Raw genomic sequence first — 15,757 nt, 5'->3', positions numbered from 1 at the left:
TACTACTCCCAGCAGTGGGGTACTGCTATGGGGACCAGGTTTGCGCCCAGTTACGCCAACCTCTATGTGGGCAGGTGGGAGGAGTCCACCATTTACCCTGGGGGGCGTCTGCGCACGGACCTGGTCCTCTGGCAGCGTTTTATAGATGATGTCATTTTTATTTGGTCTGGTGGTTTGGATACTCTTAACACATTTTTAACTGATATTAATAGAAATGAATACTTTTTAAATTTTACTTCAACCACCAGTTCCACCAATATCAACTTTTTAGACCTAAATATTTTTATTAATAATTCAGAAATTCATACGTGCACATTCACGAAACCCACTGACACAAATAGTTTTATCCCTCTCGACAGCTGCCATCTCCCTAGCTGGATGTTGAATATTCCCAAAAGCCAGTATATGCGGATCCACCGCAATTGTTCGAGAATCCAGGATTTTAATATGGAGGCCCAACTTTTAACCAAAAAATTTGTGGAGAAAGGATATGACGAAAAAATGTTGGAATGTTCTAAAATAACTGCTCTCAAAAAGTCTAGAGAAGAACTTATTAACAATAATTTGAAACTTAAAGATACAGAAGATTCCATCCCCATCATTGTACAATACAACGCCAGTACTAACATTCTTCGTAAAATAGTCAACAGACACTGGCACACACTCAAGAATGATAAAATTTTGGGGGATAGAATAGCCAGCCATCCACGATTCGTATATAAAAAATCCTGCAATCTGGGCAATAGTATTGCACCTACTGTCCAGGATAAACCGGCCTATAAACCATTTACCTTTTTCCATAGGATATTGAAAGGGTTTTTTCCATGTAATAGATGCAATATGTGCAAACAAACTAGAATGCACAAACAAATGGACATTGAAAAGGGTAATCAAAAATTTACAATCAAAGACTTTATTACATGCTCCACTACAGGGGTGATATATACGATCAGATGCCCCTGCGGGAAAAGGTATGTAGGTCGAACAAAACGCTCAATGAAAATTAGGATTAATGAACATATCCGAAATATTAAAAATAAATTCATGGGCCACCCACTTTCGAAACACTTTGTTGACCACCATAGGGGATTAGTTAAAGATATGGAAGTCACAGGTATTGCGGTGGTACAGAAACATTGGAGAGGTGGCAACTTTATTAAAGCGATGTCCAGAGCTGAGACTAAGTGGATATTCCTACTGGATACTATTGCACCGAGAGGTCTTAATGCTGGAGCTAAATTGTTTGGGTTCCAGTAAGGAACCGATTATGGGAGGTGGTATAAATAGACTGTTAGTGGGGTAAAGGACCATCCCTGAAGAAGGAGACAGGCGTCTCCGAAACGCGTAGGATAGTGGTCCTTACCGCACTCTGTACATACGTCACCGGGTAGCAGCGGCGGTCACGTGATAGCTACGTCACGCAGGTCCTGCAACCTAGCCGTTTGCACCGCTCGACTCACACGCGGCGCCGGCACAGCTGGGCCCCGCTTCCTCCTGCCATTAGGTGAACAGTGGCTGCTACCGGCCGGTGTAGCCACTACTTTCTCTGCATCAACGGACTTCGTCCTACCGGATTTACCTCCACTAAAGGATCTTCCGGACGGACATTCATCATCATCTGCTGGGATTACCAGGCGCTCTTTACCATCCATACAAGACGGGTGAGCGTACAGCATTTTTCCTTCACGCTGGAAACAGCTCTGTGTCTGGAATAATTTAACACTTTCTCCTATATTTTAAACTAATATCAGTCCCCACACCTTTTTTCCTCTTTTCTACGGCTACTTTTCCAGCGCGAACCTATACACGTTTTTTATGTGTATTTATTATCTGTAATTTTATTTTTCACAATTCAACTTTGTGGGGAATTGTTGGTTTCGCTGCAGGATACTTCCGTATGATACTTGGCGCCACTTTTTACATAAATTTTAAATCTGACATTTAACCTCGCTCTTCCCACTTGCCCTGTAGCGGTGGCAAGTGGAGTTAATATTTCTGGAGTTGATATAACCTTTGTATCGTCAGTTGACATCAAGCCCACAGGTTAGTGGAGCGGCCCCCATTCGCAGGACAGCGGGGTACTCGAATCTGGGTCTCTTGGTTCTGCGGATGTCACGGTGGCCCGACCCGGTCCATGATCCTGCTAAGGGGCGCCCAATAAAAGGTGTAAGTGGTGGTGTAGGTCGCAGTAAATAACGAGGACACAGGGTTGCAGTCTCTTTGCCTCTTTACTGAAGGCTTCGGCAACCGCAATCCAGAGCACTGCTAACAGGGCTGGCTGAGACCGGCCAGTCTGAAGGCACATCCAGAGTTCCCTTTGCAGGTGGAAATCAGTACCTACCTACTAGCGCCTGGGTGTTGTAGTACTTCCCTGCTGAGCACCACGAAATAGTCCTCACAACTGTCGTGTATGTTTCTGTTCTTTCTCTCCGTCCCCCAGATGATATGGATAGGACGCACCCGTATGACGGGGTAGGCCTGGAGTTATTTTATAGGGACCCTAGAGACGCCCCTCTCCCACAATTGCCTCCGTTGTCTTCATTAGGTGATTAAGGTGAGGCAGCCAACCTAAAATTAACTGCCCTGCCGTTGGTTTGAAGTAATGCGTAGAGCCCAATACTTCCTTGGCGTTCCGGCCACCGGCTACGCGCCTCAGTAGAATGTTGCCGATCTCGGGGCGCGACTCCTACTGGTTCTATCGCCTTTGTGCTGTGATCTCGTTTCTCACTTCTCCACAATATACTTCGTTTCGTGTCCTTTCTTAAGATGCTGCCGCAATGAAGTGCAGGCGCGGCTCCGTAACGATCTGTCCTTTTCGCTAGGCCTCTGCCAGGATCCCACCCCTGACAGGGACCCCCCTGGATCTTCCCAAGCAATGCTCTTCTCTCACTAGATGTTACCTGGGCAAAACCCAGTCAGCTTCTCTCTAACTTCCTATCCAGCCCCCAGTTTTACCAGAGTGTGAGGAGTGGCCTAATACATAGAACCCTTTGCTCCCCCTGGTGGCCGGAGTGTGAAGTGTAATGTGTGACTGTGATACCTGGTCAGGTGAACTCCTTTAGTGCAATCAGACGTAACATTGCTCCCCTTAGTGGCAGAGCGACATTACTGCAACGACCAGGACTCTGGGGCGCTGCACTAGTAATGGAGAAATGTCAATAAGACACCTATCCATTACTAACCCCATAGTGATAGTGTATACAAACACAGACACCCAGAATAAAGTCCTATATTTGAAATAATGACACAGACTCTTTTAATAATCTTAGTTAAACCATACTCATTGAACACCTAATCCACCGACGCCAACATCTCCTGCAATAAAAATAAGATAATAAACCACAATATTCCTCAACTGTCCAGCGAGAAGATAACATAATGTCCCAGGAGGATCCTGATCACTTTGAGAGCCGTCACATCAGTGATGTGACTGCTCTCAAAGACAGCTGGGAATACACTGACAGGAGGTTATCGCTCCCGCAGTGTATTACTGAGCTTCCATGAGAGAATTCACTGGAGTTCATCAGCTGATCAGCTCCGGTGATCTCCCTTATGGCACCACTGGTGCGTGGGAAAGTTCTCACGCAGCGGTGCCTTTAGTCAGAGCACCGGAGCTGATGAACTCCAGTGAACTCTCATGGCAGCTCGGTGATACACTGTGGGAGCAATTAACTCCTGTCAGTGTATCGCTGGTCGCCGGGTAAAGCGGTCACATCTCCCGATGTGAGTGTTCTACACGTGAGATCTCTGTGGGACACTCAGGATTGCGTGGACTATGTATATGCTGGTTTATTATTTTACATTATATTTATAAAATGAGGGCATCAGGGATTGGGCGTTAAGTTGAGTATAATGTTTTTATTTGAATATGTATGTAATTTAACTTTTTTTTAAAACTGTGAGCACAGGCACACTACGTCTCTCATAAACGGCGACTCTTGTCAGTGACAGCAGACATAGCCTGATGGGAACAGTAGTTTCATCGCACATGCCTGCAGGTCACAGTCACAGCTGCGGGGCACGCTGACATCTGACAGCATGATCCTGCAGCGCTGTGACCGACAGTACCGGCGATAACTTTACCGTCGGTAATGGTCAGCCAGCATGATCCTGCAGTTCTCTGACCGATGGTCTTACCGGTGGTAGCGTTACCACAGGTCACAGTCAAAGCTGCGGGGTCAGGCTGACATGATGTTTCACATCTATTTCCCATACAATGAGCCATTCAGTACACTAATTAATTTCTCAATACAGTATCCAATTATTACCATATCGTGCGCACATGCCGCCATATATTTCTGAAAGCTATCATTGATTACACACAACTATATACGTCATCCCCTGACCTTACCCCGCTGTACTACAGAACGCCAGTGACTGTCTGTCCGCAGTCTCCAACATCATGTTCGCTCTCTATCTGAAACTCAACCTCTCCAAAACTGAACTTCTTCTGCTCCTGCTATCTACTAACTTCCCTAAATCTGACATTTCCCTCTCCGTGGGTGGCACCATAATAACACCCCGGCAGCAGGCGCGCTGTCTGGGTGTTATGTTTGACACCAATCTCTCCTTCACCTCCCATAAACAATCTCTTGCCCGCTCGTGCCGCTTACACCTAAAGAACATCTCTAGAATCTGCCCTTTTCTCACAATGGAAACACCAAAAGCCCTCACTGTCGCCCTGATCCACTCCCGCCTGGACTACTGTAAAGCTCTATTAATTGGCCATTCCCTCTCTCGACTTTCCCCTCTCCAGTCTATCCTTAATGCAGCAGCCAGGGTCACCCCCTTACATCTCCTCCTTCATTTCTGTCTATCAGAATAGCCAATTGCTGCGTTCTGTAAACGACTTTCGACTAACCTCTGCACTAATCCGTACCTCCCACTCCCGACTCCAAGACTTCTCTTGCATTGCGCCAATCCTCTGGAATGCTCTACCCCAAGAAATTCGGACCATCCACAATTTGCATAGTTTTAGGCGTTCCCTCAAAACACATTTGTTCAGAGCGGCCTATCACGTTCACTAATCAAAATCATTTTATGTGTAAGGGCGCCTGTGTAGCCCATTCACTATCTCCACCTACCCCCCACCCCCTGAAGATGGCTGGACCTTCACTGTAAATACATCATTGTAAATACACACCTGTACCTTGTATCTCCCCCATCTCAGTGTAGATTGTAAACTCTCACGAGCAGGGTTGTTTTATTTTGTTTTATTTTATTTTGTTTTATTTTGCTTTAATCATTATATTATTGTTAACGCTGTTACTTACGACTGTTGTGTTTGAAACTGTTTAATTGTAAAGCGCTGCGGAATATGTTGGCGCTATATAAATAAAGATTATTATTATTATTTACATTAAAAATTGAAAACAACAATAAAATAAAAGTCCATGAAAAAAAAAGCAAAAAGTATTCAAGCAATATCACCATACAGTGTCTAAGTAGTGAAGAGCTTAGTAGTAAAGTGTAATGTCTGTTTTAAGCTTCATTTAGACTTCTGTTTATTTCTTATATGCAAAAAAAACAGACCGATATCCAGTAGTGTTTGGTCAAGGTGTCCATTTTACCCTTCAATTATACATGGGGGAAATCAGGCCAGATATTATACACCAGGAGCAATGGGGTTTGATGTTATACAGGGAGGGAAAGGGGCTGGATGTTATACACCAGGAGGCAATGGGACCAGATGTTATATACTGGGGGCAGTGGGGCCAGATGTTTTACACTGGGGGCAATGGGACCAGATGTTATACACTGGGGCAATGGGACCAGATATTATACACTTGGGGCAATGGTGCCAGTTGTTATACACTGGGGGCAATGGGACCAGATGTTATACAGGTCCTTCTCAAAAAATTAGCATATAGTGTTAAATTTCATTATTTACCATAATGTAATGATTACAATTAAACTTTCATATATTATAGATTCATTATCCACCAACTGAAATTTGTCAGGTCTTTTATTGTTTTAATACTGATGATTTTGGCATACAACTCCTGATAACCCAAAAAACCTGTCTCAATAAATTAGCATATTTCACCTGTCCAATCAAATAAAAGTGTTTTTTAATAACAAACAAAAACACCATCAAATAATAATGTTCAGTTATGCACTCAATACTTGGTCGGGAATCCTTTGGCAGAAATGACTGCTTCAATGCGGCGTGGCATGGAGGCAATCAGCCTGTGACACTGCTGAGATGTTATGGAGGCCCAGGATGCTTCAATAGCGGCCTTAAGCTCATCCAGAGTGTTGGGTCTTGCGTCTCTCAACTTTCTCTTCACAATATCCCACAGATTCTCTATGGGGTTCAGGTCAGGAGAGTTGGCAGGCCAATTGAGCACAGTAATACCATGGTCAGTAAACCATTTACCAGTGGTTTTGGCACTGTGAGCAGGTGCCAGGTCGTGCTGAAAAATGAAATCTTCATCTCCATAAAGCATTTCAGCCGATGGAAGCATGAAGTGCTCCAAAATCTCCTGATAGCTAGCTGCATTGACCCTGCCCTTGATGAAACACAGTGGACCAACACCAGCAGCTGACATGGCACCCCACACCATCACTGACTGTGGGTACTTGACACTGGACTTCAGGCATTTTGGCATTTCCTTCTCCCCAGTCTTCCTCCAGACTCTGGCACCTTGATTTCCGAATGACATGCAAAATTTGCTTTCATCAGAAAAAAGTACTTGGGACCACTTAGCAACAGTCCAGTGCTGCTTCTCTGTAGCCCAGGTCAGGCGCTTCTGCCGCTGTTTATGGTTCAAAAGTGGCTTTACCTGGGGAATGCGGCACCTGTAGCCCATTTCCTGCACACGCCTGTGCACGGTGGCTCTGGATGTTTCCACACCAGACTCAGTCCACTGCTTCCTCAGGTTCCCCAAGGTCTGGAATCGGTCCTTCTCCACAATCTTCCTCAGGGTCCGGTCACCTCTTCTCGTTGTACAGCGTTTTCTGCCACATTGTTTCCTTCCAACAGACTTACCATTGAGGTGCCTTGATACAGCACTCTGGGAACAGCCTATTTGTTGAGAAATTTCTTTCTGGGTCTTACCCTCTTGCTTGAGGGTGTCAATGATGGCCTTCTTGACATCTGTCAGGTCGCTAGTCTTACCCATGATGGGGGTTTTGAGTAATGAACCAGGCAGGGAGTTTTGAAAAGCCTCAGGTATCTTTTGCATGTGTTTAGAGTTAATTAGTTGATTCAGAAGATTAGGGTAATAGGTCGTTTAGAGAACCTTTTCTTGATATGCTAATTTATTGAGACAGGTTTTTTGGGTTATCAGGAGTTGTATGCCAAAATCATCAGTATTAAAACAATAAAAGACCTGACAAATTTCAGTTGGTGGATAATGAATCTATAATATATGAAAGTTTAATTGTAATCATTACATTATGGTAAATAATGAAATTTAACACTATATGCTAATTTTTTGAGAAGGACCTGTACACTGAGAGCAGTGGGGCCAGATGTTATACACTGGGAGCAATGGGGCCAGATGTTGTTCACCAAAGGTGAAGGGCCAGATATTATACACTGGGGGTGAGGGGCTGGAAGTTATGCATAAGGGAAAGGGATTGGATGAGGTATTGTTCCCAGCTGCATTACATTCTGGGAGGGATAATCTTTCCCTTATTAGATTCTTGGGTCTTTTCCTGGTGCACAGAAAGCAGAGCCCAGATGTCATGTGTGATGTAAGATTATATTATTACTACTGATGTAAATGTAATAAAATTCTATAAAATGTAACCAACTTCTCTTGCTTACTTCACAGGTTTATCAAGATCTAAAGAGCAGGTGTGTAAAAAGCTGCATATTTCTTGCATATTTTGGCATTTTCAGACCAGTTTAAATCAGTTTTGCAGAAATTGGTGAAGCTGATAAGGACACAGAGAGTGAGGTCACGCTCCCTTGGGAAATTCATTATAAATGCTGACGTTTCTTACTCCATAAATTCTACTCCAGTCAATGGACTGCAGTAGCTTTTCTGACAAAGCGTATGTCACTGTAAAGATATCCCGAATGCATGATGTCATAGTGGTTGCCATGGTGACGATGATGTAATTATGGGTTGCTATTGCAACATTGATACAATAGTAAGCTGTCATGGCGACGATGATGTTATAATGGTTGCCATGGTGATGGTGATGTCATAATAGCTGCTATGGTGACGATGATGTCAAAATGTTTGCCATGGTGACAATGATGTCATAATGATTGTCATGGCGATGATGATGTTATAAAGGTTGCCATGGTGACAATGATGTTATAATAAGTTGCCCTGGCAAAATGATGTCATAGTAGGTTTCCATGGTGTCAATCACATCATAATGGTTGCCATGGTGAAAATGGTGTCATAATGGGTTGCCATGGCGATGGTGATGCTATAATGGGTTGCCATGGTGACGAAGATGTCATAATGGATTGCCATGGTGACAATGTTGTCATAATGGGCTGCAACGGCGACAATGGTGCTATGATATGTTGCCATGGGGACGATGATGTTGTAGTGGTTGCCATGGTGACAATGATGTCATAATGGGTTGCTATTGCGACATTGATACAGTAGTAAGTTGTCATTGTGATGATGATGTTATAATGGTTGCCATGGCAATAATTATGTCATAATAGTTGCCATGGCGACAATGATATCATGAAAAGCTGCCATGGCGAAATGATGTTATAGTAGGTTTCCATGGCGACAATCACATTATAATGGTTGCCATGGTGAAAATGGTGTAATAATGGGTTTCCATGGCGATAATGATGCCATAATGGGTTGCCATGGCGACAATGATGCTATGATAGGTTCCTATGGTGATGATGACAACGTAATGGTTGCCAAGGCAATGATGATGCTATAATGGTTGCTATGGCGACAATGATGTAATAATAACTTTCCATGGCAAAACAATGTCACAGTAGGTTTCCATGGCAATAATCACATCATAATGGTGCCATGGTGAAAATAGTGTCATAATGGGTTGCCATGGTGATGATGATGATGCCATAATAGGTTGTCATGGTCATGATGATGTCATAACGGTTTCCATGGCGATGATGTCATAATGGATTGCCATAAAGACAATGATGCCACAGTAGGGTTTCACGGTGACGATGGTGTCATAATGGATTGCCATGGCGACAAGGCTGTCATAATAGTTGCCATGGTGACAATGGTGTCATAATGGGCTGCCATGGCGACAATTGTGCTATGATAGGTTGCCATGGGGACGATGATGTCATAGTGGTTGCCATCGTGACGATGATGTCATAATGGGTTGCTATTGTGACATTGATATAATAGTAAGTTGTCATGGCGATGATGTTATAATGGTTGCCATGGCAACGATGATGTTATAATGGTTGCCATGGTGAAATGGTGTATTAATGGGTTGCCATGGCAATAATGATGCCAAAATGGGTTGCCATGGCGATGATAATGTCATAATGGATGCCATGGTGACAATGATGTCCTAATGGTTGCCATGGCGACAATGATAACATAATGGTTGCCATGGCAATGATGGTGTTATAATTGTTGCCATGGCGACAATGATGTCATAATAAGTTGCCATGGCAAAATGATGTCATAGTACTTTTCCATGGCGACAATCACATCATAATGATTGCCATGGTGAAACTGGTGTCATAATGGGTTGCCATTGCGATGATGATGTCATAATGGGTTGCCATAAAGACAATGATGCCATAATAGGGTGCCATGGTGACGATGATGTCATAATGGATTGCCTTGGTGAGAATTTTGTCATTATGGTTGCCATTGTGACAATGGTGTCATAATGGGCTGCAATGGAGACAAAGATGTTATGATAGGTTGCCATGGAGACGTTGATGTCATAATGGTTGCCATGGCGAGAATGATGCCATAATAGCTTGCTATGACGATGATATTCTAATGTTTGCCTTGGCGACAATAATCTCACAATAGGCTACCAAGGTGATGATGTCATAATGGTTGCCATGGCGATGATGACAACATAATGGTTGCCATGGCGACGATGATGTTATAAAGATTGCTATGGCTGCAATGATGTCACAATAAGTTGCCATGGCAAAATGATGGCTTCCATAGCGATGATGATGTCATAATGGCTGCCATGGTGATGATGATGTCATAATGGATGCCATGGCAACAATGATGCCATAATACCTTGCTATGGCGACTATGATGTCATAATGTTTGCCTTGGCAACAATCATGTCATAATAGGCTGCCATGGTGATAATGATGTCATAGTAGTTGACATGGTGACAATGGTGTTGTAATGGCAACAATGATGCCATAATGGGTTGCCATGGTGAGGATGATGTCATAATGGTTGCCATGGGAACAATGATACCATAATAGGCTGCCATGGAGACAATAATGCCATAATAGGTTCCCAAGGCGAGAATGTCATTATGGCTGCCATGGCAAAAATGATTTCTTAATAGGTTGCCATGGTGACAATGATGTCATAATAGTTGCCATGATGACGATGATGTCAAAATGGTTGCCATGGCAATGGTGGTGTCATAATGGGTTGCCATGGCAACAATGATACCATAATAGGCTGCAATGGAGAAAATAATGCCATAATAGGTTCCCAAAGCGACGATGTCATTATGGTTGCCATTGCGACTATGATTTCATAATGGATTGCCTTCGCAACAAAGATGTCATAATAGGTTACCATGGTGATGATGATGCCATAATGGTTGCCATGGCTACGATGATGTCATGTGTTGCCATTCCAACAATGATACCATAATAGGCTGCTATGGAGACAATAATGCCATAATAGGCGACGATGTCATAATGGATGCCATGGCGATGAAGATGTCATAATGGTTGCCATGGAGACAAAGATGTCATAATAAGTTGCCATTGCCATGTCATAATGATTGATATGGTGACTGTGACAAAACACTCCGGGATCGCCTTTGCTGGGGTCAAAGGTCACGTGGTTTGTGCATTGAACTCTGAGGCGACAGCAGGTTTCCAAGTTGACTGACCTCAGGTCAGGTTTATTAAAGTGAAAGCAAATACAGAAAACAAAACATAAAAATAAATCCTTGCCTGTCCGGCACTAACTAAACAAACACGTTCCTAACTAACAACTGGGGGGCTTCTCCCACCCAGCTAACATTACACAGTGCATGATCACAGCTCCCACTCACGTTTGTCTCACACAGACAGGCATTCTGTGTGCCCCAGGCTGACACCTGAAACCTCCAGCTGGTCAGCCTTTATTCCTGCACTTATTAACCCCTCGGTATCCTGAAGATACTGAGCGGCCTAATTCACATAGGACAAATACCTGGGCGAGATATACCTGCCCCCGACTACCAGACCGACATGACTCTTACATGACGTAGATGTAATAATGGTCGACATGGTGACAATGCTGTCATAATAGGTTGCCATGGCTGCAAAAATGTCATAATAGGTTGCAATGGTGATTATGATGTCATAATGGATTACATGGCAATAATGTCATAATTGGTTGCCATGGCGACAATGATGACTTAATAGGTTGTCATGGCGATGATAATGTCATAATGGCAGCGATGGTGACTGATGTCATAATGGGTTGCCATGGTGACAATTATGTCATAGTTGGTTGCCATGGCGATGATGTCAAATAGTTGCCATGGTGACTATGATGTCATAATGGTTGCCATGGTGAAAATGGTGTCATAATGGGTTGCCATGGCGATGATGATGCCACAATGCGTTGCCATGGTGATGATGATATTATAACGGTTTCCATGGCGATGATGATATAATGGGTTGCCATAAACACAATGATGCGACAAGAGGGTTCCATGGTGACGATGTTGTCAGAATGGATTGCCATGGCGACAATGTTGTCATAATGGTTGCCATGGTAACAATGGTGTCATAATGGGCTGCTACGGCGACAATGTTGCTATGAAAGGTTGCCATGGGGACGATGATGTCATATTGGTTGCCATGGTGACGATGTCATAATGGGCTGTTATTGTGACATTGATACAATAGTAAGTTGTCATGGCGATGATGATCTTATAATGGTTGCCATGGTGATGATGTCATAATAGTTGCCATGGCAACAGTGATTTCACAATGGTTGCCATGGTGAAAATGGTGTCATAATGGGTTACCATGGCAATAATGATGCCAAAATGGGTTGCCATGGTGACGGTGATGTCATAATGGTTGCCATGGTGATGATGATGTCATAACAGTTTCCATGGCGACAATGATGTCATGATAAGTTGCCATGGCGAAATGATGTCATAGTAGGTTTCCATTGTGGCAATCACATCATATTGGTTGCAATGGTGAAAATGGTGGCATAATGGGTTGTCATGGCGATAACGATGCCATAATGGGTTGCCATGGCGTCAATGATACTATAATAGGTTGCCATAGTGATGACGATGTCATAATGGTTGCCATGGCGACAATGATATCATGATAAGTTGCCATGGCGAAATGATGTCATAGTAGGTTTCCATGGAGACAATCACATCATAATTGTTGCCATGGTGAAAATGGTGTTATAATGGGTTGCCATGGCGATGACGATGTCATAATGGTCTCCATGGCAATCATGATGTCATAATGGGTTGCCATAAAGACAATAATGCCATAACAGGGTGTCATGGTGACAATGATGCTATGATGGGTTGTCATTGGGACGATGATATTATAGTGGTTGCCCTGGTGACGATGATATTATAATGGGTTGTTATTGTGACATTGATACAGTAGTAAGTTGTCATGGCAATGATAATGTTATAATGGTTGCCATGGCGATAATGATGTCATAATAGTTGCCACGGCGACAATGATGTCATGATAAGTTACCATGGCGAAATGATGTCATAGTAGGTTTCCATAGCGACAACCACAACCTATTGGTTGCCATGGTGAAAATGGTGTCATGATGGGTTGCCATGGCGATAACGATGCCATAATGAGTTGCCATGGCGTCAATGATACTATGATAGGTTGCCATGGCGATTATGATGTCATAATGGCTGTCATGGCGACGATGAGAACATAATGGTTGCCATGGTAATGATGATGTTTTAATGGTTGCCATGGTGACAATGATGTCATAAGTTGCCATAACAAAGTGATGTCATAGTAGATTTCCATGGCGGCAATCACATCAAAATGGTTGCCATGGTGAAAATGGTATCATAATGGGTTGCCATGGCGACAATGATGCCATAATGGGTTGCCATGGCGCTGATGATGTCATAACGGATTCCATGGCGATGATGATGTCATAGTGGGTTGCCATAAAGACAATGATGCCATAATATTGTGCCATAGTGACAATGGTGTCATAATGGGCTGCCATGGCAACAATGATGCTATGATAGGTTGCCATGGGGACAATGATGTTATAGTGGTTGCCATGGTGATGATGTCATAGTGGGTTGCTATTGTTACATTGATACAGTGGTAAGTTGTCATGGCAATAATGATGTCATAATGGTTGCCATGGCGACAATGATGTCATAACAGTTGCCAGGGCGACAATGATGTCAAAATAAGTTACCATGGTAAAATGATCTCATAGTAGGTTTCCATGGCGACAATCATATCATAATGGTTGCCATGGTGAAAAAGGTGTCATAATGGGTTGCCATGGCGATAATGATGCCATAATGGATTGAAATGGCGACAATGATGCTATGATAGGTTGCCATGGTGATGATGTCATAATGGTTGCCATGGCGATGATGACAACATAAAGGTTGCCACAGCGACTATAACAACATATGGTTGCCATGGAAATGAGGATGTTATAATTATTGCCATGGTGACAATTATGTCATAATAAGTTTCCATGGCAAAATGATGTCATAGTAGGTTTCCATGGCGACAATCACATCATCATGGTTGCCATGGTGAAAATTGTGTCATAATGGGTTGCCATGGCGATAATGATGCCATGATTGGTTGCCATGGCGATGATGATGTCATAATGGTTGCCATGGTGATGATTATGTCATAATAGCTGCCATGGCGACAATGATGTCATAATGGTTTGCATGGCAAAATGATGTCATAGTAGGTTTCCATGGAGACAATCATATCATATTGGTTGCCATGAGGAAAATGGTGTCATAATGGGTTACCAAACCACAAAACAGGATAACCTGGAATCCTAGATAAATATGAAAACCTAAACGCCAAGGACCCCTAAAATCTAACTTTTATTAAACAACATTAAAAAACTCTCTTATCAAAAACAGGAAATAAATAATTAAATAAACAACAAGTTATGTACCTGTTGGATCCTAGGAAATAACTACACTTAGCCCTACCTAGCAGTGGGGGTAGGCACCCTAATTTGCTGCGGTAGGTGCCCCCACTCAGCGTAGGCTAACCCTCAAAAGACCCTAGAATTCCCTAAATAAGGAACCCTGAAAAAATACTAGAAAATCCTTAGAGGGAAAAAACTACCTAGCAGTGGGGGTAGGCGCCCTAATGTGAAGCGGTAGGCGCCCCCACTCCGCGGCGACTAGCCCTAGAATCCCTACAAAATCCCTAACTCGGGATAGAATAAAGAAATGTGCCCAAAACTCCCAAACACCCCAAAAAATAGAGAACCAAAAAAAATGAAAAAAAATGAAGAAAATGCACAAATTATGAAAAAAACGTGAGACAAAATCTCACCAATTATATAGATGTGCCCAAAAGTCGCATAGCAAACATCTATAACTAGAGTAAATTATGCCCCACAAAAATTACATCAGATGAATAAGTAGGACATAAATAGTCTCAATGTAGGTGGATGAGAAATATCAAAATTGTCCATATAAAATCAGAAAAAAGGCGCTCTTACAACATTAATAGCACAATATTAATAGCAATAAGCAGGTGCTCAAAAAAACCTCAATATAGCATGCCAATACTATCTAAAGTGCATATTGCAATGTGACATGTCAAACATTAAATAGAACAAATACTCAGGGCATATGGATGAAACAATATATAATGCCCTTACTATTTAGATTATATGCTAATATGTCAAAATGGAATCACAAGCCTGAAGCCCCAGAAGGCAATATATTACTTATGAAAGGACTCAATCATCCCCATTAAAAGGAAAATACCAGGATTTTGATACTCATCTACAGGCTTATAGCAACCTTTTATACCATAACAATGAGCAAGTGCTCAAGACATATAAATAGCATATCAATACTTAAAGTGCATATTGCAATGTGACATGTCAGATATTACATAAAGCAAATCCCCAGGGCATGTAGATAAAACAGTGTATCATACCCTAACTATTCAGATTATATACTAGCATGTCAAAACGGAGTAACAAGCCTGCAGCCCCCAGAGAGGCAATATTTATTTATGAAAGGACACAATCATCCCCATTTATGAGAAAAAATACCCAGATTTTGATACTCATCTGCAGGCTCGTTGCAACCTTGTGGCACCGCTGGATGAATTTAGCAATCACAACAAGCGCTGAGCGGCAGTCTCCCCAAAACAATGCCCGATGCGTTTCCCCCCCATTTTGTATATCGGGGGTTCATCAGGGGTACATGTAGCTGCAAAAAGATAGGAGCTGTGGTAAACTCACCATGCAACACCTTATAACCAAAGGCAACCCGGAAACATGTGGAGCACGCTGATTTCAGAGCGGCCCCCAGAGATGACATCATCTGCACGCCGAATACAGCATGGAATGCAAGATTTGCGTGTCATACTAGGAAAAACGCC

At 42.9% G+C, this 15,757-nt stretch overlaps 1 protein-coding gene across 1 annotated transcript in view; it reads left to right on the top strand.

Annotated features, from left to right (window-relative positions):
- The window catches only part of LOC143809447 (uncharacterized), a 64,974-nt gene that overhangs the window by 19,757 nt on the left and 29,460 nt on the right, over positions 1–15,757 (top strand). Inside the window, exon 4 of the mRNA XM_077292516.1 lies at positions 7,782–7,804. Within this exon, the coding sequence (XP_077148631.1) occupies positions 7,782–7,804 (23 nt within the window). The remainder of the gene's footprint in view (positions 1–7,781; positions 7,805–15,757) is intronic.

Source organism: Ranitomeya variabilis, chromosome 2 (genome assembly GCF_051348905.1).
Source record: "Ranitomeya variabilis isolate aRanVar5 chromosome 2, aRanVar5.hap1, whole genome shotgun sequence".
NCBI lineage: Eukaryota > Metazoa > Chordata > Amphibia > Anura > Dendrobatidae > Ranitomeya > Ranitomeya variabilis.
This window is presented reverse-complemented; position numbering and strand designations above follow the sequence as displayed.